The following is a 25,741-nucleotide window of genomic DNA, read 5'->3' on the forward strand; positions in this document are numbered from 1 at the left end:
GAAGAGCACAGACAAAAACTGCCATTTTTCTAATGCCTACATATCACTTCAGGCTTACATTCTACTTGCATAGGGCAACAAAGATAAATTTGCCAGGTTTGGGAGGTACAATGTAATCCTCATTAGGAGTGGGCTAGTAGAGATTACCCAAAGGCTTCAGTCAATCATTACATCATTGATCTTTTCCTTTATTGGAAAAAAATGAGAAAACACATTTTAATATTGGTATTAACTTATATGATAATCTGAAATCATTTATAAATAGTGTAGGTCAAACTTGCTGATGTGTTATATGAGGAAAGTAAAAGAGAAGAGTGAAATATGGCATCCCCCTGGCTAAATCAGGTGGACGGTGGTACTGATGATGACCAAGACTGGAAAGATTTAAAGAGACAAGAACTGGGTAAAGCAAAATTCATCAGGAATGAGCTCAGGTGGGACACAAGTGTGACATTCATTTAAACATCCAGAAGGACATATCCATTTAATACTTGGATGTTATTCCTGGACTTCTGAACTTATGAACTTATGAGTTTTGGTCGAGAAATGATGAATTTTAGAACCACTTTAAGGATGGCTTTAAATCTGAGAATTGATGAAGAAATATAAAGAAAGCTGAAAATTTCAAAGATTAAAGACTGAGCAAGGGGTTGTCAATGACATTGTCTGACAGAAGACAAAAAGTAAGGGCAAGTGTGGCTTCATGGAATGGAAAGAAAAGAATGGATACAAAGGGAGTGGGGTGTGGTTGACTTGTTTTGTCTCAGTCTGCTCAGCACATAGATATGTGATTAGAAGGAAGTGACTGAGCCTTACAGTCTAGGTGTCAGTTGTGACTTGAAGAAGATTCCTCAGTGGAGTTGGTGTGGATGACAGGCTATTAAAGTGAATTTGAGAAAAAGACTTGAGAAGAGTGTTAAGTCAGAAAACATAGACAAGTCATTTAAGTTGTGTTGCTATTAATGTGAGTAGAGGCATGGAACAGTAGGAGGAGAAACAAAGCTCACAACAGAAATTGATATTGGGGCAAAGGACAGAATAATTATGGAAACATGTTCAAGAAATATTTACATTGCCACATTGCTTCTAACAGGTGGATTACATTGTTGTAAGGTTAAATTCAGGACAAGTTACAAGACAGGAATTTAGGAGAAAAAGTATTCCATAGCAATATTTTCAGAGAAGTTGTTTGTAAGGTCCATAAGAAATATTATCATAGTTCTTTCCCATAGTGTATTCCTCTATTTCATTCTTATAGTTCATTCCCACCATTTGTTGTTAAAGTTCATCCTCACGACAAATTCTTTAATGATGTAAACATTCTTTAGTATCGAAACACTCTATGATAAGTTTGGCAGGCCTTTTGCAAAGAAAAGAGATGCTAGAGAGAACTTTAAATGATTAGAATCTTATAAATAGAGGTTTACATGGGACCAAAGAAAGTATGTAAACAGGAGTAAGGGGTGCTAAGGAACAACTTCTCCCACCTGTCATGTTACTGAAGGTCAGTTTAGACAATGTGGTTACTATGTATTGTGTTACACCAATAAAGAGGGATGAAATGCTACCATTAGAGTAAAACAAATAAAGCTAGAGAGATTGCTTAGTGGGTAAGGCACATGCCTGTGAAGCCAAAGGATCCAGGTTTGATTTCTCACATAAGCCAGATGCACAGGGTGTTGTATGCAACCGGAGTTTGTTTGCAGCAGCTGGAAGCCCTGATGTCTTCTCTCTCTCTCTTTCTCTCTCTCTCTCTTTCTCTCTCTCTCTCTCTCTCTCTCTCTCTCTCTCTCTCTCTCTCTTCCTCCCTTCCTCCCCCTCTCTATCTGATTCTCTCTCTCTCTAAAATATTTAAAATTTAAAGAACTGTTAGTGTTCTCACAAGATGCTCGTGGACACATTTGAACCAATGATTCTAGGCAATGTCATTAACTGAATTGATGTCTCTATGGAAATATAAAACAAGAGAGATAACTAGTAGAGAAAAAAATTCATCAAAGTGATTTAAAACTAGAACCTTACTGTTAACAAATTAAGTAGATAATAAAAGAAAATAGTATTTCTAGAAGCACAAGTGAGCACTATATTAAAAGCATTATTAGAGGGCCAGGAACATGGGTCAGCAGTTGAAGATGCTTGCTTGTTAAGCCTGATGGCTTGGATTCTACAGTACCCACATAAATCCAGATGCAAAGTGACACATGTATCTGGAGTTCATTTACAGTGGCAAGAGGCCCTGGTATGACAATTCTCTCTGCTTACAAAATAAATAAATACACATTAAAAAGCATAATTATATGTAGGTTGGCACTACCCTCTAAATTCAGTAATTCATGCACACTTATTAGGTCTACCATGTGTCAGGCATTTTAGAATATACTAGGGTAAGTATTGAGTAGTATATTAATTGATTTCTAACAAGGTTGTGTTCTTTCTTAGTTAAAATGCAAACTGTAAAATTTCCTTATTGTGACCAGAAGTGATACCAAAGTATCTAAACCATGAGTGTGTGTTTTAGTTTGAAACAGTCTGAGGTCTGTCCAGTTTGTCAACCTGGGTCTCAATTTTCAACCTATAAAATGAGCGTTATAGGGCTGGAAGGATGGTGTAGCTGTTAAGGCATTTGCCTGCAAAGCCAGAGGACCAAGGTTCGATTTCCCAGGATCCACATTCGACAGATGGACATGGTGCATGTGTCTGGAGTTTGTTTGAAGTGGCTGGAGGCCCTAGCATGCCCATTCTCCCCCACACACACACACACCTCTCTCTCTCTCTCTCTCTCTCTCTCTCTCTCTCTCTCTCTCTCTCTTCCTCTTTCTCTTTGTCAAATAAATAAATAATAATTTTTAAAGTGAGTGCTAGTGATGAGATAACCTTGCAAACTTCTTCTAGATAGTATAGCTCAAAAATTATTTGTAGCTTTTTAAGCCTTACCTGCAGCTCCAATGTTTGGCCATGCTCCCAAAGCCAGTCACTGCACAGTGATAATTCTGGGTGTAGTTCAGTAAATGTGTGTATAGCTTTAAAAAAAGAAACAAACACATTGTTTGCCCAGAATGATTTATAACATTTTCAGTTGTGTTTCTTTCAGAAAACTCCTTGAGGCATATTTATTACCATTTCTACCTCAGGTGAAGGAAACTGCCTCACAGGGGTGACAGAATCTGCTGAGTCTGCAGCTTGAGCCAGATGGCAGACCCGGGTCTTGGTCACCATCCTCAGTGATCCTCACTGGATACAGGCACACACTATAAGGAATCAGGAATAATTTACAATACATGCGGTTACTTTTGAAGCATTTTTTTTAAATTGGAAAACCTATATATACATAAGGCAAGAATAACCAATTGAAGATATTAAAGTATGCATTTGTACTCCTCAACCAATCAAATACCACACTGACTTTCTAAGAAGAAAGGTATGATAACCTCCCACATCATTTATAATGACTACTTTGTGCTTGTTCGGCAAGAAAGCGGAAAGGAGAGTTGAAAAGTGCCAAATGAACATCAACTGTCCTACAGAAAAAAAAAAAAAAAAAAAAAAAAATATGGCCTAAGGAAGAAAAGTTTCCGGAAATCATGAGTCTCTGATACTTTATGGAAAAATGGATGATTTGAAATCCAATATTATGGCAAGGGGATTTGTGGAGGATAAAAAAATAAAATGAGTTTAAAAGAATTTAAGTAAATTGTTGCCAGAAGTGGCCATAAACCAGCTCCATTTAATTTGGATTACTCATCAGAGAAACAAGTCAAGCATCTCAGTTGAGGTGCCGAGAACCACAGCAAAATCATGCTCAAATTCAACCTCTTCCTGTGGAAAGCTACTTCCTTTGGGTCTCTACAGAAAGCTTAATCTTTTTAATGGAGAATAGCAATTGAAATCAAGCGCAGCTTAAAGCATAGACCGCTGTCTACATGTAGAGCAGTGAGAGGAATGCCTTCACCTAAATACCTCCAACAACACTTCCTCTTACTTAAGACATTATAAGCAGGGAATGTAACTGTTATTTCTTTAAAAAAGTAAACAATCTTATGTCCATAAAGACCTTTTAACTGCCAATTTCTGTACTTAGTTACAATATGTAAATATTGTGTGTAGGATGATAGCATAACAAAAGTAAAAACATCTTTGTACCCTTAATTTAACAAGGTTGCAAACTAATGTCATTAAATTTGTTAAACCACACAAAAAGTTAGACATTTCTATTAGGATAAGAAAAATGTAACCTAAGGGGCTGGAGAGATAGCTCAGGCAATAAAGTCCATGTCTCACAAGCAGTGAGGACTTGCAGAACTCATGTAAAATTTTATAAGTATCCTGCGCCTGGAATCCCAGCACTGGGGAGGCAGAAACAGGAGGCTTTATGGAGCTCACAGTTAGTCTAGCCTATTTCATGTTCTCCAAACCAATGAGAGACACTGTCTCAAACATAGAAAGACAGTTTGCCTGAGGAAAGACACCTGATATCCTCTGACCCTCACATGCATGTACACAGGCTCATGTACACGCATATCTCACAAAGCAAAGAAAGCCCAAGAAAAACAGAACTTAAAAAAATCACTTAAACAACATAATTTTGAAACTTGTATTCTGTCTTCAAATCTATATGTGTGTGTGTTTGAATTTTTACAAGATAAATAACATTGCAGTAAATTGCTAAGACAAAATTAAAAGGGAAAAGCCAAGACTAATTAGGAAAATAAGTGATAGTCAGAGAAGACTACCATGGAGACTCTAGAGATACCATGGTACCAAGTTGGCATGTGAATTAGCTAGTGATTTGATTAAACCACAATTTTGACTGAAAAATAATTACAAATTTGGTGTTTTCAAAGGGTAGTGAAAACCAAAGATCCACAGCTCCCCAAAATGAGAAGGAAAAGAAGAAAAGCCTATAAGAAATGGAAAATGCTGACTACTGCAAGATGTAAGTCCCATTTCATGGTTTTGGAAGTATGTACAATGATATGCTAACACACTATGTACTTTGTTCATTTTCACAAGAATTTTTCATTTTCACATAAAATAGGAAGATAAATATAAACAAATATTATATAATGATTTGGGGGTTAGACTACCATTATTATCTCTATACTTTTGCATTAATTATTAATAATATAGTGAATAAAAAATGTTCAAATAAAATACTCATTTATACATAGGCTACTAAGCCACTGTCCATTTTTACAATCTGTTAGCAATATACTGGCATAAAATGTTCTAAAATTCCATTGTCTTGGTTCTAGACATTGAAGTGTAATTGATTAAAAGATACTGTAAAATGTAAAGTCATCCAATTGGAAGTGCCATAAACTAAATTGTTCTTGGCATGAAGGCATTACTATTTAAAATATTTTATTTATTTATTCATTTATTTATTTGAGAGAGAATAGACACCTCAGTCTCTAGCCACTGCAAATGAACTCCAGATACATGCACCACCTTATGCATCTGGCTTTACACAAGCATTGGAAAATCAAACTCAGTTCCTTAGGCTTTTCAGGAAAGCTCTTTAACCACTGACCAATCACTCAAGTCAAAATGGTTTTAAAAAAATATTTTATTTATTTATTTGAGACACAGAGAAAGAGAGAGAGTCAGAGGCAAAGATAGACAGAGAATGGATGCACCAGGGGCTCTGGCCATTGCAAACAAACTCTGGAGGCATACTCTACCTTGCACATCTAGATTTATGTGGGTACTGGGGAATCAAACCTGAGTCCTTTGGCTTTGTGAGCAAGCGTCTTAACCTCTAAGCTATCTCTCCAGTCCCAAAGTGTGATTTTTAAGAAAAAAATGATAATCCCTATTACGGGAAAGCAGAACATCAATCTATAAATGTTTATCATGTTTAGGCTACATTGAAAATGGCCTATATAGAGATATTTCTCCTGCCTCTTCTTACATTGCAGCTCTCAGATTGTAACCAGGCCCAGAGGAAACTGCTTAAGGGCCTGTCAAAAGGGAAGTCTTTTCTTCAGGGTGAAAAGAAAGGCAATGAGAGTTGCTACTCTCGAAGGATTCCACGTGCTTTGTTCCTTTTTCTACTAAAGTGATTCTAGTCACTAGTTTGAGATGTCTAGGTAATTGCATAATTTAAATATCCTATGTGACATATATGTATAAATCATGTTTAAATCCATAAAATGCAAAATAAATTTATTAAAAAATTATTGCAAGTTTTTAGCTTCATTAGCTTATTAAAATTCTCCTTTAGAACACTTGCTTTATTGATTTCAATGACATGATTATTGATGTCCATTCTTATTTTGTTTTCTGTAACAAACCATCTCCTTCATAGGTTGTTTAAAATGGAGTAGAAGGGGCTGGAGAGATGGCTTAGCAGCTAGGGTGCTTGCCTGTGAAGCCTTAGGACTCATGTTCAAATCTCTAGGTCGTACACAAGCCAGATGCACAGTGATGCAAGTGCATGTGATTGCACATGTACACAAGGGGACACACATGTCTGGATTCTGATTGCAGTGGCTGAAGTTCCCTCATGTGCCAATTCTCTCTCTCTTTCTCTCCCTCTCTCTATCATAAAAAAGGCCAATTTGCTGGGCATACCTCAAAAAAAATGGAATATAAGATCTTTATCTTTTTTTTTTTAATTTTTAATTATTTATTTGAGAGTGACAGACACAGAGAGAAAGACAGATAGAGGGAGAGAGAGAGAATGGGCGCGCCAGGGCTTCCAGCCTCTGCAAACGAACTCCAGACGCGTGCGCCCCCTTGTGCATCTGGCTAACGTGGGACCTGGGGAACCGAGCCTCGAACCGGGGTCCTTAGGCTTCACAGGCAAGCGCTTAACCGCTAAGCCATCTCTCCAGCCCAAGATCTTTATCTTTTGTCCACTGTGTTTTATACAACAGCTAGTGCCACATGCTCATACTCACAAATTTCTCACACTTCAGCCTTAATTATTAATGGTATGAAAATAGTTATATATATTACAAATCAGAAGAGCACATTTGCTAAGTCATGATCATTGCAGCCAAGCACTGACATCCACTTATAAAGAGCTTTTAATAATTTGAATTATTCCCTGGTAATTTGATGATTTCAATGTGTAATGAATTCAGAATCTAGCTCTTTTGTGGAAAATATAGGATTCCCTCTCCCTTAACAATGATTGGCTAAAGCTGAGGAGTAGTGAATGTGAACTGAGCCTGCTTTACTTGATAATGTTTCTTGACTGGATGACACAGGCATTTGAGCTTGTGAAGATATCCTATAAAAAGCTAAGGGCAAAGTATACTTGTGTGAACTATTTGAACAACTATCTATAAACCATACTGACTTTTCAGACATCCTCTTTAATAGCATCTTTAATGGTGGTACTATGTAAAATGTCATAGAATTCAATATAGCCTAGAGAATAATGTTGTGTTCAAATACCTGATTGTGGCAATTTGCTTTTTAATCAAGAAGTCACATCTAAAATTTGCTAGTATACATTTCTCTTGAAATTTGCATCACACCCACTTATAGAAGTTGTATTTTTTGAATAAAGCTTAATTAAAGTTTTTCTTCTAAAACTACAAGGTGGTATTCTGCACTTTAAGAGACTTAATTTTAAAAAAAGACACTTATTCAGAATAAAATTTTATGGAAAAGACCTTGATACTAGAAGTAAATAAAGACTCTTACCTAAAATACTCACAAATTATTTGCATTTTGTTTTATCCTATGATCTAGAACATCTGCTCTATAAATGGACAGAATCTTTTATTTTTCCATTCCTCTTTAGGTGCCTCTCAGCCATCTGGTCAAGTATGCCAAAAAATTATGAAAGATCTTGAAAAGGAAGTCGAGGGAGCCGCTTCAGAGGCTGTGTTTCATCAGGCTGGGGCTTCAGGGAAATCTGAGGGAAATGGAGATGAGCAGACATCTGTGTCTATAAATAGAAAGCAGAATTCCTCTTCTCTCTCTGAAGATGAGAAACAGCCTCCATCTGACAGAAAAATACACCAGAAGGCAAAAAGTAATGACCCTCCTTCAGCTGTCACTCAGCAGCCAGAGAAAGGCTTACCAGTGGTCATGTTTAATGACTATGAAAAAGCATTAGCAGGAAACATTACAATGCAGGGTTTCCCAAGCACAGGAGAGGACTTTAAAGCAACAAGAGGAAAGTTTCTTGCAGAAGTCAAATTTGGGGCTTTCACTATACAAGTAGACACGAGGAAAAGCATTTTCTGCAAAACAGGAGCACAAGTCGCTACCAAAAAGAGATGTCCGACATGTCACCAGCAGTTTTCTATCCAGCAGATTAGGAGAAGTGCCACATCGAGGAGCTACTTCCCTAAATACAATAATATATTGGCAGAAGATCCCAAGCACAAGATGTCATCTACCAGCACAGGAGAAACTACTAGAACCGAGAATCCCTCCCTGAATGTCCATATTGTAGGAAAAGGAATTAGAGTTGAATATGCAAGTGAGAAACAGAACATAAGCATTAACATAATTCATCCTAAAAGAAGGGGGAAAGTAATCAAACATAGAGGTCTTTCCTCCAGTCATGCCATCGAAGAACCCATAGGATCTCCTTCACAGTCCCACATCAGAACTAGAAGGTGCTGGAGTGAAAACAAGTACCAGACTTCAGACATTTTGCATGATTCTTCTCCTGTGGATGCCCACCGGGAGAATCTGGGCACAGCTATCTCCAAGAAAATTAGTCCCAACATACCACCCTCAGCTTCAGATAATTCTATGACAGGCACCGTTCCTTTGCAAGATGGTTCAGACTGTGTCATGTGTTCTTTGTTTTCTCCAAACCCACAGCTCACCAGAGAAAAGGCAGCCAATATCCAAGACCAAGGCCGAAATCCTCGGCCTGCAGAAGACGGTGACAATGCAAATATTCGATCTGTTCCTGCCAGCCAAAGTGCTCTGAGGTCATCTCCCTCCCTTAGTCCATCCCACTGGGCCACCACACATTTAGAGCCTGTGGAGACTCCTGCAAATGCATTGTCCTTTAATCACTGTACAAAGTTTGAGTTAGACCAGGAGACGGTGCACACAACTGATAGAGACATTGACAAGGTTGTTTTACACAGTGACTCTTGTGCAAACTCACAGCCACTCCTGGAAAGGAATAGCATGCAGAGTCCAGCTCTTGGGCTTGCACCCTGCAGCAATCCACTCCACAGCATTAACCATAGCTCCACGGAGTGGGACCAAACAGAGGACTGGGAGACCCATGCAGAGATAGCAGTTTTCAACAGAACAAACGTGCCATTCATGGCCTCAATACCCGATGAGTTTCAGCAAAGAGTTATTACTGAAAACGATAAAGGAGGAGACACAGTTGATTCCCATTGTGCCATGGGAGTGAGAAACCCTGAAGAGTTGCCTCCACCTCTGGAAAAGGTTGAGGATGGAAAATGCCAGGTAATTCCAGTGGTAAAGCAAAAATGCCACAGAGATGGGGAAGCCCTAACTGGTGGGAATCACAATGAAGTCTGTTTCGGAACAGACTTCCCACTGCATGCCTCCGAGTCCGGCTGTGCAGGATGTGCAGCGGAAACATTATTGCTTATTGAGAGAACTCAAACCAATGATGCAGACCTGCATCATAACCACTGTGAAACAAGACTAGCTGCTTTTCAACAGGAGCCAGCCCAGTGCCAAAAGACTGCGTCAACAAGAGTACACTGTGAAGATGAGGGCCAGAGTGACTCAAAGGAAACGACCCATCCCCCTGAAGATGTGTTGCTGTCACCTCAGATGCAGAAGGCTTCGAAAGGTACCGTGGGCTACACAGAACCTTTAACTTGCATTATTTTTACACAGGTGAAACTTGGAAAATCTTGGAGTGCCATATTTTTGTGTCGGGAATATATATACTTACATACATATGCATACATATATGTGTGTGTGATTTATATATTTGAGGGAGATAAACACAGACAATAGGTGCACCAAGGCCTCTGATCACTGGACATGAACTCCAGACATGTGTGCCACTTTGTGCATTTGGCTTTGCATGCTGGCAGGCTTTGCAAGCAAGTGTCTTTAACCCCTGAGCCACCTCTCCACCTGAATTTCTTTTTCTTTACTGGCATGATGGCCTTGAGCATTTTAGTTAGGTGAAAATGAACATGCATATGTCAGCTTCTTTGCATTATCACCCATTCTACCCATAAATAGTGCATTGCAAAAATCGCAAAGGCTGCAGTATAATATAAATTTAAGTAATCAATTTCTTTTTAAAGGGTTGATGTATTGCTAAATCAATTTTGTAGGAAATGTTAACCTCTTGAGAATCTGCCATTTATTTCCATCTTGCAAGGTAAGCATGTTTAAAAGAAATGAAATAACAGGTTTGTGACAAAATGTGTTTTCAAGTCTCACTATGGCATTGCACAAGCATGGTGTACATGGCTCAGGAGGCAATGTGGAATAGCAATTAAAGCAGGAGACAATAAACAGAAACTGCCACAGCTAATCCTGCCTGAGCCATCACTGGGCCTCTGACCAGCAGCCGCCCTCTGACTTCCCTTGTGTATTGGCCGGTCCTGCCTGATCCAGGCTGGAACTCAGGAGTTCTCCAGGCCCTAAAGAGGAGCTGAGATGATAGCTCTTCACTAAGTACCTAACACTCGATCTGGTTTCAATTTGGGAGCAGGAGAACATTTTGTTAATTTCAAAAAAGGCTCATATTTTCTAAATGACTCAGAATTGTTTATATTCAGTATCAGCATTATTTCATATTGAAAATTAAAATACATCTTAACTGAGTGAAAACTGCCATCCAAACTGCTCACATCATTCCCAACATGCTCAGAAATATGATTCAGGATGATGAGACTCACTCATGATGCTATCTTTCCTTTGTTCTTATTCTCCCTAAAAAAAAAAAAAAAAAAAAAAAATTAATGAAAATGTTTATAAGCTTGAGCACAACCAATTGATCAAAAGTTCCTTTAAAAATTTAGGAGCAGTAATATAAGAAACATAATCTATTATATAAATGTTAGCATAAAATGTGAAGCTGGCTTTATAAAAAATTAATACCCTATAAAATATTACAAAGACTACATAGTGCTCGGCCTGATATGAACACCCCAAAGCAAAGATCATGTATCCCAGGAAATGCTTCCTAGTGCCAGTATAGCTCCAGATGCCAAGACCACTAACATAAATCCCAAGAATTGCTTCAGTAGTAGTTCTTTAGAACAGTATGGGAGCCTGTAACAAGAACACTCATGCCTCTCAGAGGACATCCATGCTCACCTGGATGAATACTCATTCCTCTTAGAGTAGCTTTCCTGACTCTGAGGGTGTGTTCTTCCCTGTCCCAACACAACACTCTTCCACATAACATTTCTTTGATACAATAAATAATTCAAGTGAAAAACTAACCCAAGCTGACATATTTTTATTAAACTTTGAAATTGCCCCACTTGATAAACAATTCCAACTACTGGCTTTCTATGTTACTACAGTTCATTAAATCTCTATTACAACTATTACAGCTCCCCTCCTCAATACTTTACAGCTTTTATCTTTAATCTTTTCCTTCTACATATGATCTACTTAAGCTTCCAGGACCTTCCATTCATGAATCTGCCTTAGGCCATGCTCATGAGCTAATCTACTTGGACCAGTCTATAATGCATTCATGGGTTACTGTCATGTCATCTGATCTCCTTACATTTCCTTTGCTCACACAACACAGCACACACATTAAGGCCTTCTCAGAACAACAAAGTAAAAATGTAGTCGGCTGCCCTTGTTCCAGCCTAAACGAGCCCGGTCTTTTTTCCATGCTTCACTCTCATACACATTTTTTTTTTTTTTTGCCTTCAAAAATGTTCTATTGAATTACCGCTGATATGCGCTCTTGTCCCACTAGGATGTAGGCTTCATGGAGACATAGGGCTTTTCTGCTGTGTTTGAAGCACATCAGGTTTCCTTGTTCACATACACAAGTGTATACCTGTGCAAAACAGCTCATCAATTAAAACTTTTGCAGAAATATATATTATATATGTGTAAATCCATAAATGTTTGCATAGACTTGACTATCAGCTATGAGCGTTTTTATACTTTATTCAACATTATGGTCAGACCAGAACTGTGCAAAGTCTCAGGGTATGGATAGCTTGGAAAAACTTTGGCACACAAATCATAAACCTGTGTAGGCACAAACTAATGTCTGCAGTTTTCAAGGTGTCCTTTTCAAATTCTATGTATGTCTGATTACTAAATTCTGACATAAAGCTTGGGGTGTGGTTCTGTGGTAGAGTTCTTGCTTTGTATGAACAAGGTCCTGATTCAATCCTCAGGAAGAAAGAAAGAAAGAAAGAAAGAAAGAAAGAAAGAAAGAAAGAAAGAAAGAAAGAAAGAAAGAAAGAAAGAGAGGGAGAAAGTAAAGAAGTAGGGAGGGAAGGAGGGTGGGAGAAAGGAAAGAAGGAAGGAAGGAAGGAAGGAAGGAAGGAAGGAAGGAAAGAAAGAAAGAAAGAAAGAAAGAAAGAAAGAAAGAAGGAAGGAAGGAGAGAGAAAAAGAAAAGAGGGGGGAGGGAGGGAACAAGGGAGGAAGAGAGGGAGGCATTCCTGAGGGGTAATGCCTTCCAACAAATTTATAAATTTGTAAATTGACTAGATTAGAGGGCACATGTCAAAATTCAGACTGTCTACAGGGGCCAAGTGAACAATATAATGAGTAATGTAGGCTACATATAGGAAATTATGGAGTGTTGGTAAACTAGAAAGTGTGCCTTTAGGGAATGAGGGTGTAGGACCTCAGACTTTTCAATATAAATGAAGATTTGGATGCTGTATATATGAATCTTCAGATTCCAAAATTTAGAAGACATGGTACAACTTAAACAGTGTGGATTCTGAACAAGACCAAAAAAAAAAAAAAGACGGGTGTAGAGATGTAGCAGCAGGTGAAAGCCAGTGTCACATAAAGGAACAGAATCTGAATCTTTAAAGGTAAAATCCTAGATTCTTAATCTACCAGATAGAACTGTGTATTCTTTACATGAATATGAATTTCTTTAGCTGAAAATAAGCAGAATATATATATTACTATATATATTATAATATATAATATTATATATAAAACAAGAAATTCCACATTATTAAAAAAATTAATGGGGGGGGGCTGGAGAGATGGCTTAGCAGTTAAGGTGCTTGTCTGCAAAGCCAAAGGACCTTCGTTCAATTCCCCAGTACCCACATAAGCCAGATGCACAAGGTGGCACATGTGTGTGGAGTTCATTTGCAGTGGCTGGAAGCCCTGGTGCACCCATTCTCTCTCTCTTCCCCTCTTTCCCCCCTCAAATAAATAAATAAAAACAAAATATTTTTAAAAACTTAATGAGGAAACCAAAACTAGGTCACTATAGGAAAATGGAAGGAACTAAGAATCTAGTGATATTTTATATGACAAAACATATTCATAATTAGTCATTTATATGTAATTTGACATAAACTTTTATGTTGTATTTTATTTCTCTTCTATAAAGAAAGAAGTAATTCCAAGAGCACATGCCAAGACAGAAAGGTATAAGAAACTACAGATCTGAGCAAGGAAGATCTACTCTGTTTTTTTAAAAAAAATTATTGGCATAGAGAGATTTAAATATCACTCATTCTGACATTTTTCCATATAACTCTTATTCCCATCTTTCCTCCTATTCCCCATCTTGCTCTCCTCTCAAACTCCTCTCTCCCTGTATCACAATATATCTTTTTGCCTTTCCCTCTCTCTCTTCCTGCTCATCTCTTTGCGCTCACTTTTTGTTATGGTTCTGCCTTAATTCTCATAACCCCCCATATAGACATACTTATAGATCTTACACACTAAGCCAAATACCGAGAGAACGTGCAGTTTTGGTCTTTCTGAGTCTGAGTTACTTCATTTATTATGATTTTATCCAAAACCACCCTTTTCTTCTAGAAAAGGACAACTATTGAGATAAGCTGACTTATGGTGCAGTTGGAAAGTTCCCATGCACATGTTTACATTACATTGGCTGCACAAGCCCAGTGCCCTGGTTCTCATGGCACTGCCTACACTGTTCTACCCTCCAGCAGGTCTCCCCGACACGTGCATTGTACTGGTTTTCCTCTCTTCCTGGAGCTCCCCCTGGTTTTTAAGGGGATAACTTGACATTTTCATACCCTTTCATGGTGCCTCAGTTCAGGCATACTACTAAATAACAAAATATTAATGACTGGATCATTTTAATAAAAAAATAAATATGTATTTAGTACAGTTCTGGAGGCTGAGAAATTTAGAATCAAGATATGAATCAAAATATATTTAATAATTTTAATAAAAACAATATTTGGTATTGGGTATACCTTCTTAGTATGCTGTGTTCTTGCTGTGCCCTTGTATGGCAGAAGGCTTCTAGGCAATCCTCCCCCACTCCCATAAATGATAGGTCTTTTTTACTGGATCTGGAGAAAACTGAACCTTATAAACTTATATGGAGAAATGGCCACATGTAAAAACAGCTACAAGGATCAAAGTAGAACACAGGCTGCAATGAGCAGAATCCTAGAGACACTGAAGAAGGGTGACTAGTCCTCCCACTGGAACCTGCAGGGTCACATTCTGAAGTTTTGACCTGTATTTCACATTGTTCCCCTGGCAGATCATCTTAGGCTTCAAAGCACAAAGAGCTGCCACTTTTGACTTAGCCCAGCACTTTGAAATTAGGAACACTTGGTCACAGTACATCCCTTTTACAAAGCACTTACCCATTCGTGAGGACAAAGCCCACAGGTCATAATCGCTTCCTAAATTTCTAACTTCTTAACAGACTGCAGTGAATCTATGAATTTTGGAAGACACAACATTCAAACCATAGCATTGGTAAACTGCTTGTGTTTCATAAATAAACACTTTGTCCCTCTAAAGCAAAAATGTATATTTCAAGAGTTCCTCCAGATACTGGAGTGTCTGGATTCCAGCCCCAGTGCATTGCCTCTGAACTCATAGAAAGACTAAGTAACATGGGCTGAGTATTCATGGAATGAAGGAGAGGCCCACATATGAATAAAAATTATTTGGATGTAGAGTAAATTCATGCTGCAAAAGCTTCCTATCAAGTTGAAGTATACCAGGATTACAGGTAGTAACTTTGAGTCTGGGAAATATGAAACTTTGAATGATGACTTTGTATAAAATTTGTAGAAGTGTTTTAAGTACATACTGGATGATTGGACCAGATCTCCTCAATATTCTTGGGAACTCTGAGATTCTTTCAATACAAAGCAAGAGAATATGAATGGTGCATAGTAATTGGTAGATCTTTCAGTAGTTGTCAGCTTATATTTCAAAACATATACTTTCTCCTAATTTGTGTATATGAAAAATTTCTAGTGGGAAACTTTTCACATCATACCACATGGGCATATTTATATTACATGCAGTGTTGTAGACTTGTAGGACTGCTTTATTGCCCAAGAATTTCTCAAAAGTATTACTATTATACATAAAATATTTGACATTAGAAAATTGTCCTTTTTATTTATGCTTTCAGAGCCAACTTCTACTTCCAATCTCAACAAATGGTGCAGCTAAAACAACCTTTACAAAATAGCCAGAGTTCATTTATATGTAAAGTTCTACCAGTCTATAACATTCCATAGGGCCAAAGTTATTTTGTTCATTTCTATAGCCTCAATAACTAAAATAGTGGAAAGTTTAATGAAGAAAGTAAGCACTAAATATTGTAGGAAACATGCTGTCTTGTTACCATTCTTTTGTTTCTCAGGAGAGTAATGTCAACAATAGTTAGAGAAAATTAGAGGAGCTGGATAGTGATTCTTCTGTCTCTCTACCAGTGCAACCCTAACAAGTGAATTTAGAATGTTTTACAAAATCTTTGCTCAAGATACATCCCATTTGTTATATACATAGTTCTGAATGCAATCTTGATATTGGTAAATTATATTTTTTTAAAAATACCAAATTATGAAATCTCATGTGCTTCTAGGAGTAAAATAAAAATAATAGATAATAAGAGTTTTAAATCCTCATTGCTTACCTTTTGTATAGTATAAAAATGTAGAATCTTCCTACCTCCCAGGTTGGAGTTCCTTGTACCAACAGTGTGTGGGAGGACACAGCCATCTAAAGTGAGTAGGCCAGACCCATTTCTGGACTCCTACCTCCCTGGCTCTGAGTTCCTTGCATGGACATCTGGTCTTCTCCTACCTCCCCAATCTGGGTTGCCTACGCTGGTCTGTGTCCTGCAGGGCGCAGCATGAACTAGGCCAGATCACTTTTCCCTTGCTCCTCCCAGTCCTATGGTCCAGGTAGGGTCCATTGTGCCTTGCTTGGGGAGGCCTGGCCCCTGTGTGAGCTGTGGAATCAGGCCTTTTGCTCTGGAATCCTGAATGGTCAGTAGGTATCAACATTATTGTTCACCTGTGTCACAGTGTGCATGGGCCAAAATACAAAAACTGCTTCCTCCTCAATAAAATAGTCTTCCTAAAATGGGTAGACAACAATGCAAAAAAGCCAATGAAAGTTAGAAAACTGAGAGATCTCCACCAAGGATGCCTAGTCCTACTATGGAAGCCTCCAATGAAATCATAGAGAAATCAGCAGAAATTCATTCCCAAAATGAAAACACAACAACCAATGAGACCCTGATTTAAAAAAATGTTGCTGAACTTGAAGCAAATTATCAAATAACCAATAATCATATCAAGGAAAGTGAACAGAATCATCTCCTAGAGCATTCAGCTTTTGACAGTAGGCTTAACCTGACTGAAGAAAATGTTAAAACCCTCCAAAGAGATATTAATAAACTAAAGTCAAGAAATGGAAGACCTCAACAACTGTTTGATTAAGCTTAATCAAGACTTTATCAAATGCAAGAATAAACTGCAGAAATCATCAAGAAAATTAGAACTAACATTGAAATTGTACCTCATAAAAGAGATGGACATGAGCCGGGCATGGTGGCGCACGCCTTTAATCCCAGCACTCGGGAGGCAGAGGTAGGAGGAGCGCCATGAGTTCGAGGCCACCCTGAGACTCCATAGTGAATTCCAGGTCAGCCTGGGCTAGAGTGAGACCCTACCTCGAAAAATAAAAAAATAAAAAAAAAAGAAAAAGAGATGGACACGATATGAACAAAAAAGCAGAAACAAAAATAAAATAGAAATTATAAAAACCTCTCTAGAACCACTCACCAACAGACTTACTCATGTGGAAGACAGAACCTTTGACCTGGATGATAGACAGAAGAAATTGGTCAGGAGGCCAAAAACTTTGGTAAGTTTAAAAAAACCAAGTGAACAGAATAAAAGTACTGTGGGAAACCCTAGAATGACCAAACCTCCAGATCATGAGTATACCAGAAGGAGAAGAAATCCAGACCAGAGGTATACAGAACATACTCAACAAAATTATTGAAGAAAATTTTCTGAATATTGCAAAAGAGAGACCCATCCAGATACAAGAAGCCTATGGAATACCAAACAGACAGGACCAAAAAAAGAAAATTTCCATGAAACATCATACTTAAAATTAACAACAAAAGAGAGAGAGAGAGAGAGAGCGCTAAAAGCATCAAGAGAGAAGTAATTCACAACATACAAAGGCAATCTCATCAGAATTATATCATATTTCTCAATGGAAACCCTAAAAGCCAGAAGGGTCTGGAATGGAACACTTCAAAGACTGAAAAACTATGGCTTCCAACCCAAACTACTTTACCTAGCAAATGCATCCCTCAGAATAGATGGTGAAAGAAAAACTTCCGATGAAAAAAATCAAATCTATAATTATATGCACACAAAGCCAAACCTACAGAGAATACTTGATAGAATACTCCACACAAAACAGTAACAACCAATCTCAAAAGCCAACAAGAAGAAAATCTCAATACTGACAATAACTCAGGCTCAAAACAGTGCATAACACATGAAAGGACCAAAACCTATAAAACACCTCATCATGGCAGGGATTAATTCAAACCTCACAGTAATAACCTTAACTATTTATGGTCTTAACTTATTAAATATTATTGTTCTTAATTCAACCATCAAAAGACGCAGATTATCAAGATGAACCCTTCTATCTGCTGTCTTCTAGAAACGGACCTCACCACTAAAGATAGACACCTCCTCAGGGTGAAAGGTTAGAAAATGATATTCCAAGCAAATGGAAATAAAAACAAGCAGGTGTTGCTATATTAATATCAGATAAAATAGACTACAAACCAAAAGTAATCAAAAAGGACAAAAAAGGCCACTTCTTACTCATCAAGGGAATGATCCAACATGAGCACATCACAATCATAAATATATCTATGCCAAACATAGGATCATCTCACTTGATGCAGAGGTCTTTGACAAAATACAATACCACTTTATGTTCAAAACACTGGAAAGAATAGACATGAAGGGTTTATATCTCAACACAATAAAGGTGACCTATAAAGCTTCTAAAGCCCAAGTAATACTTAATGGGGAAAAATTAAAGGATTTCCCACTGAGATTGGGAACAAGGCAGGGGTTCCCCCTCTCTCACCACTGCTCGTCAACACAGTACTAGAAGTACTACTCCAAGCAATAAGACAGGAGAAAAAATAAAAGGGATTCAAATTGGAAAGGAAGATGTCAAGTTAGCTCTATTTGCAGATGACATGATCCTATACATAAGTGACCTGAAAGTCTCCATCTCAAAACCTCTAAAGGTGATAAATTCCTTTAGCAAAGTGGCTGAATACAAAATCAATACACAAAAATCAGTAGCTTTTCTATATGCAAAGAAGAAATATACAAAGAAAGAAATCAGTGAGGTTTTCCCATTTTCAATAGCAACAAAAAATTAAATACCTTGGAAAAACACTAACAAATGATGTGAAAGAACTACATAATGAAAACATAAAAACACCCAAGAAAGAAATAGAGGAGAACATGAGAAGATGGAAAACCTCCCATGCTCCTAGATAGGTAGAATTAATATTGTGAAAGTGGCAATTCTACCAAAAGCAACATACAGATTTAACAAAATGCAATAAAAATACTGGCATCATTATTTGCAGAGATTGAAAAATGATCTCTCCAGCCTCGATCTCAAAATACATATGGAATGGTAGAAGGCCTCAGATATCCAAACATATCTTCAGCAAAAGAAACACCTGTGGTGTTATCACCATAGCTGATATAAAGCTATATTACAGAGCCATAGCGACAAAACAGCATGGTACTGGAATAAAAACAGAAACATAGACCAATGTAACAGAATTGAAGACCCAGACCTTAGGTCAAGTGACTACAGCTGCTTAGTCTTTGATAAAGATGCCAATAATTTAGATTGGACAAAAAGATACTGTCTTCAACAAATGATGTTGGACAAATTGGATGACTATATGTAAAAAAAATGAAATTAGACCCACTTATTTCACCATACACAAAATCAAGTCCAAATGAGTTAGAAACCTCAATATAAGACCTAAAACTCTCCAATTACTGGAAGAAAAAAATAGAAGCCACTTTCCATGATATAGGTCTGGGAAAAGATTTCCTGAACAAAACTCCAGTAGCCAAGGAAATTAAGCAAGCACTCAACCAATGGGATCTCATGAAGCTAAAAAGCTTTTCAACATACAAACATACCATAAGCAGAGCCAATAGATTACCCACTGAATGGGAGAAAATCTTTGCCAGCTATACCATTGACAGAAACCTAATATCTAGAATCTATATAGAACTCAAAAAACTAAACAATAAAAAAAAAAATCAAACAACCCACTCCAAAAGTGGGGTAGAGAACTAAATAGGGAGTTCTCAGAGGAAGAAATATAAATGGTTAACACACACTTAAGAAAATGTTCGTCCAGGGCATGGTGGCACACTCCTTTAATCCAGTACTTGGGAGGCATAGTTAGAAGGATCGCCATGAGTTTGAGGCCACCCTGAGACTCCATAGTGAATTCCAGGTCAGCCTGAGCTAGAGTGAGACCCTACCTCAAAAAAAATAAAAATAAAAAAAAAAAACCTCATCACTGAAGCAGACCAAAAATGAACCCAACATGGCTCAGGGAAATTTTGTGGAAGAGGGGGCAGAAAGAATGTCAGAGTCACATGTTGGGTCATGATATGCAGAGACATTTATCATACCAATAACTGTGGGCTAACTCCACAATGCACAACCCATATACATCAACAAGGAGGGGCCATTGGGAGGGGTAGGTCACGGATGAGCTTAATAATGGTACCAAACTGCCTGTATTTGCTGAATAGAAAACTAATAAAAAAAAAGAAAGAAAATGTTCAACATCCCTAACCATTAAGAAATGCAAATTAAAAAATTATGAGATTGCACCTTACCCCAGTATGGATAGCAAACATTAAAAAATCAAATGAAAACAAATGTTGCTGAGGTTGTGAAGAAACAGGAACATTTACTCACTGTTGGTGGGAATGTAAGGTGGTACCACTGTGGAAATCCATATGGAGACTCCTGAGAAGGATGAATGTAGAGTTACCAACAGACCCTGTTATTCCATTACTGGGCATTTACCCTAAAAGCTCCACATCTCAGTTCAGAGATTTTTGCTCGACTATGTTTATAGCTGCTCAATTCATAATAGTTAAGAACTGGAATCAACCCAGTTGCCCATAACTGGACGAACGGATAACCAAGATGTGGTATAGCTACATGATGGAATTCCACTCACGAGTAAGAAAGAATAGGACATTGAAATTTGTAGAAAAATGGTCAAACTTGGAACAAATCATTCTTTTTTTTTTTGTTTATTTGTTTGTTTTGTTTTTTTCAAGGTAGGGTTTTATTGTAGTCTAGGCTGACCTGGAATTCACTATTTAATCTCAGGGTGGCCCCAAACTCCTGGCTATCCTTCTACCTCTGCCTCTCAAGTGCTGGGTTTAAAGGTGTGCACCACCACACCCCGCTTTGGAGCAGATCATTCTAAGTGAAGTCACACAATCACAGAAATACACCTGTCACATGATATCATTAATCTGCAGTTCCTAACCTGGATCAGCCCAAGTTTCTGACATAACTGACTAGCATCTTGAGGATTGGACAACAGGGGCTTGGGGGAAGGGAATGGGTGTGGGGACACAAAACTGAACCCAAATTGAACTGGTACCATTGACTCCTATATCGTAGAAGTCAGGCTAAATGGTGGAACCCTCAAGAGGACCTGAGTGGGAGCACCTGAATCGAAGGGCCCTGGAGAGTATGAGATGAAACCTACCCTCGAATTTCTCCTATTTCTCTTTCTTCTCTGGCTTTTTCTTTTATTTTTCCCTTGGCACTGGCCTGTAATTCTCTGTACCAGAATGTTTTCTACATCCACAATGAGCTGTTAATCAGAGATACCTACTAGATCTCCCAAAACAAACAAGACAGACTTCTATCAGAGCACGTGATTACTCACCAGAGTTCAATGATAAGACCCTACTGCTGAAAACACCATACACTGTCTGGCACTGACCATGGAGAGAAATGGTGGGAATCCATAAGAGAGCCAGTTCCCAGACAATTAGTCCATCTAGTGCTGAAAGGCACTACATGAGCTACTGGGGGAAAATGGCCAACATCTGTCCAAGCAACTCAAAGTCCAAGTGACTCAGAGGCAAACAACCTGATGTGATGCTCACACAAGTGCCATAGTGGCACACAGCCATGGTGGGTAATCAACTGCTCTTGGTTTGGGTAACAGTTTCACTCAGTAGAAACCATATCTGGAACTGGGAAATAAGTCAGAATCATATCCAGATAATGATTTTGTTTTTTATTGTCAAGCTCCCGCTAACCTTAGACTATAAGAAGGTCTAAACCCTTTTAGTTCTCTCTAAATTAATAAATGTTTATCCCATTTAACTGGTGCTGACTTCATTCTCTGTTGGAGAATCTGCTTCTCTTTTTCAGATGGGAGCTGGAACTGAGGAGATAAGTGACTCAGTTCACTCCACCCTGGCCACAGCTGAAACCACAGAGAAACTGGGGAAATGAGCAAGATTGCTGCTTTCTTAGTGAATTTGATATCAGCACAAGGATTATGGAGAAAGATAGTTAGGGCATTCAACACCTACCAAACTAGAGGTCCAGAGGCTCCTAAGTGCCCATTACTGAAGTAGAGACTTACAGTGCTTCCATCATGGCTCAGGGAATTTTTCAGAAGAGGGGGTAGAAAGATTGTTGGATCCACAAGTTGGAACATTTTGCACAGAGACATTGCCTTTCCCCCACTCATAATGCATGACCCACAATCCCCATTGGGTTGACTTGCATCTCCAACAAAGAAGGCCTCTTCAGAAAAGTGGCAGGGAGGGGAGAAAGGATGGCACCAACATGTGTTGTTTACCTACAAAATATGTCCATATCTAATAAAAAAGATGAAAAGAGTATAGAAGAATTTTATTCTAACTTTTCAAATTGATTCTGACAAATAAAGTATAAAAATACTAGTAAAAAAAATCATTTCAAAGAAAGAAAATATCCTCTTTATGTTTCACCAAATATATAAACAAAGAGATGGAAGGATGGATTAAAGCCAAACAAATTCAACACCAAATCAATACATTATCTCTTCTTTTACAAATTGTTACAAAAGCTCCAAATTTTGATTTATTGATTCATTGATTTTACACATATAACTAAATATGCAAAATATAACAACAAATATAATTTGCAAAATAAATTATAATATAAAAAAGTAGAATCTTAACCAATTAAAATCTATCAAATTGCCTTCTAGTTATTATGTTATTTTCTACTTGGGTTATATTTTTTATTTTACCTGTTAAGTTATTTTTCAGGTTTACTTGTATTTTGATTCTTTATTTGTGATTTTCTTTCTTCTTTTAGTTTAATATCTCTGCTTATAGTGACAGAAGGCAGCAGTTAGGAACTATTGAAGTATTTCATGTTGTTACTTATTCAAATATAAAATCAGCAGCAAAATCAAATTACATATTTTTTCCATTTTCATCATTTTGTGCCAACATATACAACAGGGGAGTACCATAAGGTTTATGTTCTTATTATTAACAGGATTCTAACTACAAGTCCTAGAGTTCAATAAAAACTTCATTATCCCAGATTGTAAGTGAACTAATTCAGGTAACCATATCTTCTTAATGAGAATGTGGCATGTGTTCTCATACATTACCCCTCCACAACAAGTCAAATTGATACTGCTGGAACACTAGGAATAACCAACAAGTTGTATTCCCTTGAGGCAATTCTTGGTGCTCTGTTTTCTTATATAAATCTGCCACTTATCTCCATGGCTCATGTTCGCTCTCACTCTATCTTCTTTAATTCTCTCTTCAACTCTAGTATATGGAACATGAAGGAAATTAATAAAATTGTACTTCTAAGTTTATGATTCTGTATTTTGAACATGTTCTATGCTATCTTAAAATGCTGTCTCATTTTGGTACTACTCCTGCTTTACTCTAGATCAGAACTTTGAAATCAACAGCCTCAGAAAGCTTTCTCAGGATTCATCTCTGAGAGTTGGAAGAGCTAGCGATGGTTCCCAGGAAGAAGCAGTGGACCAGTGGGCCCGGCGAAGGCAGCAGTTCAAAGACCGCAAGAGATGCAGTTCAGCAGGGGGCAGTTCATTTGCAAGCAACGTCACTGAAGGCTCCAGTGAGTAGAATCTGGTTTTCCTAAACCACAGTAAAGGCAATCATTTTCTTCCTTGTGTCCCTTCCTTTTATTTATAGGGCATAGATTCTGTTGTTTGAACATGCCAGTGTGTTGATGTATGGTTTTATATGAAAGACATTTTTTTTTAAATAGTCAACTCTTTATTATCCACTAAGGAACTCCTACTAGGAAAATGACCTTCTTTAGAAAATGTAACTGCCTATTAAGGTGCCTTTTCTCTGTAGATACTGAAATAGCTAGATATAGGAATGTGTATTGAATTAAATATGTGTTCCACTTAAAAAGAATCTGTGTTGGTAAAAGTTTTGTGCTTAGTGTACTTCAGTCTTCTTGAAGAAAATACAGGAAATATTACTGAAATGTAAATCCCAAACTGGATTTTCCACACTGCAATAATCTTGAACTGCCATTCATGGTTTCTTTGGCCTTGTGTTTGACCAGTTTCCTGTCTTTGAACATTTTGTTTATTTTTAGGTAAGAATAGAAATCTTGTGTTATGCATATAAATTAGATATAAATTGCTACAGATCTTATGCTGGTCCCACAAAGAATATACTCATACAAAAGCTATAGTGGAGACATACAGAATTTCCTGACATCAAAAGAGAGGCCAAAGATAAGACAGGCAGCTTGATGTTTCCTTTATAGACATTACTGTGCTTCAGAGGTCCCTTTGTTGCCTTGTGTCCATCTATGAAGTCCATTTATAGTACTGCCTATTTTATAACATCCATGTTTATTGATTACTACTTTCTTCTTTCTGAGCTTTCTTCTTAATCCTCAACACCCTGTCTCATGCTGTAGAGAAATTCAACTGCAGTTAATACCTCTAAACCTGTGTAAAGAAAATTATCAAAGTATTAATCAGTTACATACAATAATCAGTATCTACTTGTTTTAAAATCAAAGAGTAAGGAATCTGAGGTATAAACAATTGTTGTAATTTAACTATAAATATGAAAGGGGGCTGGGGAGATTGATCAGTGGTTAAAGGTGTTTCTTGCAAATCCTTCCAGCCTGGGTTCAATTCACCAGTACCCATCCAAAGCCAGATGCGCAAAATGGTGCATGTATCTGGAGTTCATTAACAGTAGCAAAAGGTCCTGGTGCACCCATACTCACTCCTACATACACACACACACACACACACACACACTCCCTTTCTCTCTCACAAATGAATAAATAAAAGTATTTAATAAATATAAAAAGAAGAGAAAACTTTACATATAGCAATAGCAAATTAATGGCATATAGTAATAGCATCTTCTATTACCTGGAACAATTTGTTTTAAAGAAGAGATTAGAAAGAAAGATGTGTGTGTGTGAAATATTTGATATATGTATAAACCATTCAATGTTTAAATCAGGTTAAACATTTTTTATTTAGTTTTATTTTTAAAACTTTTTTTTATTATTTATTTATTTGGCAGAAAAAGAGGGAAAGAGAGAATGGGCATGCCAGGGCCTCCAGCCACTGCAAGTGAACTCCAGAAGTGTGTGTCCCCTTATACATCTGGCTAATGTGGGTCCTAGGGAATTGAACCAGGGTCTTTGGCTTTGCAAGCAAATGCCCTAACTGCTAAGCCAGCCCTCCAGCCCTAAATATATTTTTTTAATTGTGAGTATGTGTGCATGTATATGGGCACACATGTGCCACAGCATGGGTGTGTGGAAATTAAAGCATAAACTTTGGGCATATGCCTCCTCCCTCCACCTCCTTTTTGAGACTTGTTGATTTGCTACTGCATGTGTGCCAATCTAGCTGGCCCATGAGTATCCCAGTTCCGCTGGCTCTGCCTCCCATTTCCATAGGTACACTGGAATCATGGATGCCTGTACCACTGAGTCCAGTATTACATGGATGTTGGAGAATTAAGCTCAGGCTGACAGGCTTACAAGCAAGTACCTTTAACCACTGAATACCTCCCTGGCTCCAAGTCAGATAAAACATGTATCTCCTCAAACACTTGTGAATTGTTTTTCAGTGAAAATAGTCAAAAACACTTTCTTCTAACTTTTTTACAATATGTGATATTTATTTTCTGTAATCATCTATCTATGCAGTTCCATTTCTCAAACAAAAACTAAGAAACA

The 25,741-nt window shown here is 37.6% G+C and overlaps 1 protein-coding gene across 1 annotated transcript in view; it reads left to right on the plus strand.

Moving 5' to 3' along the window:
* The first annotated feature begins 321 nt into the window (after positions 1-321).
* LOC101609726 overlaps positions 322-25,741 on the plus strand; it is a 117,334-nt gene continuing 91,914 nt past the window's right edge. Inside the window, exons 1-4 of the mRNA XM_045132149.1 lie at positions 322-434; positions 4,842-4,933; positions 7,757-9,757; positions 23,435-23,626. Coding sequence (XP_044988084.1) covers positions 322-434; positions 4,842-4,933; positions 7,757-9,757; positions 23,435-23,626 — 2,398 coding nt within the window. The remainder of the gene's footprint in view (positions 435-4,841; positions 4,934-7,756; positions 9,758-23,434; positions 23,627-25,741) is intronic.

Source organism: Jaculus jaculus, chromosome 13 (genome assembly GCF_020740685.1).
Source record: "Jaculus jaculus isolate mJacJac1 chromosome 13, mJacJac1.mat.Y.cur, whole genome shotgun sequence".
NCBI classification, from domain to species: domain Eukaryota; kingdom Metazoa; phylum Chordata; class Mammalia; order Rodentia; family Dipodidae; genus Jaculus; species Jaculus jaculus.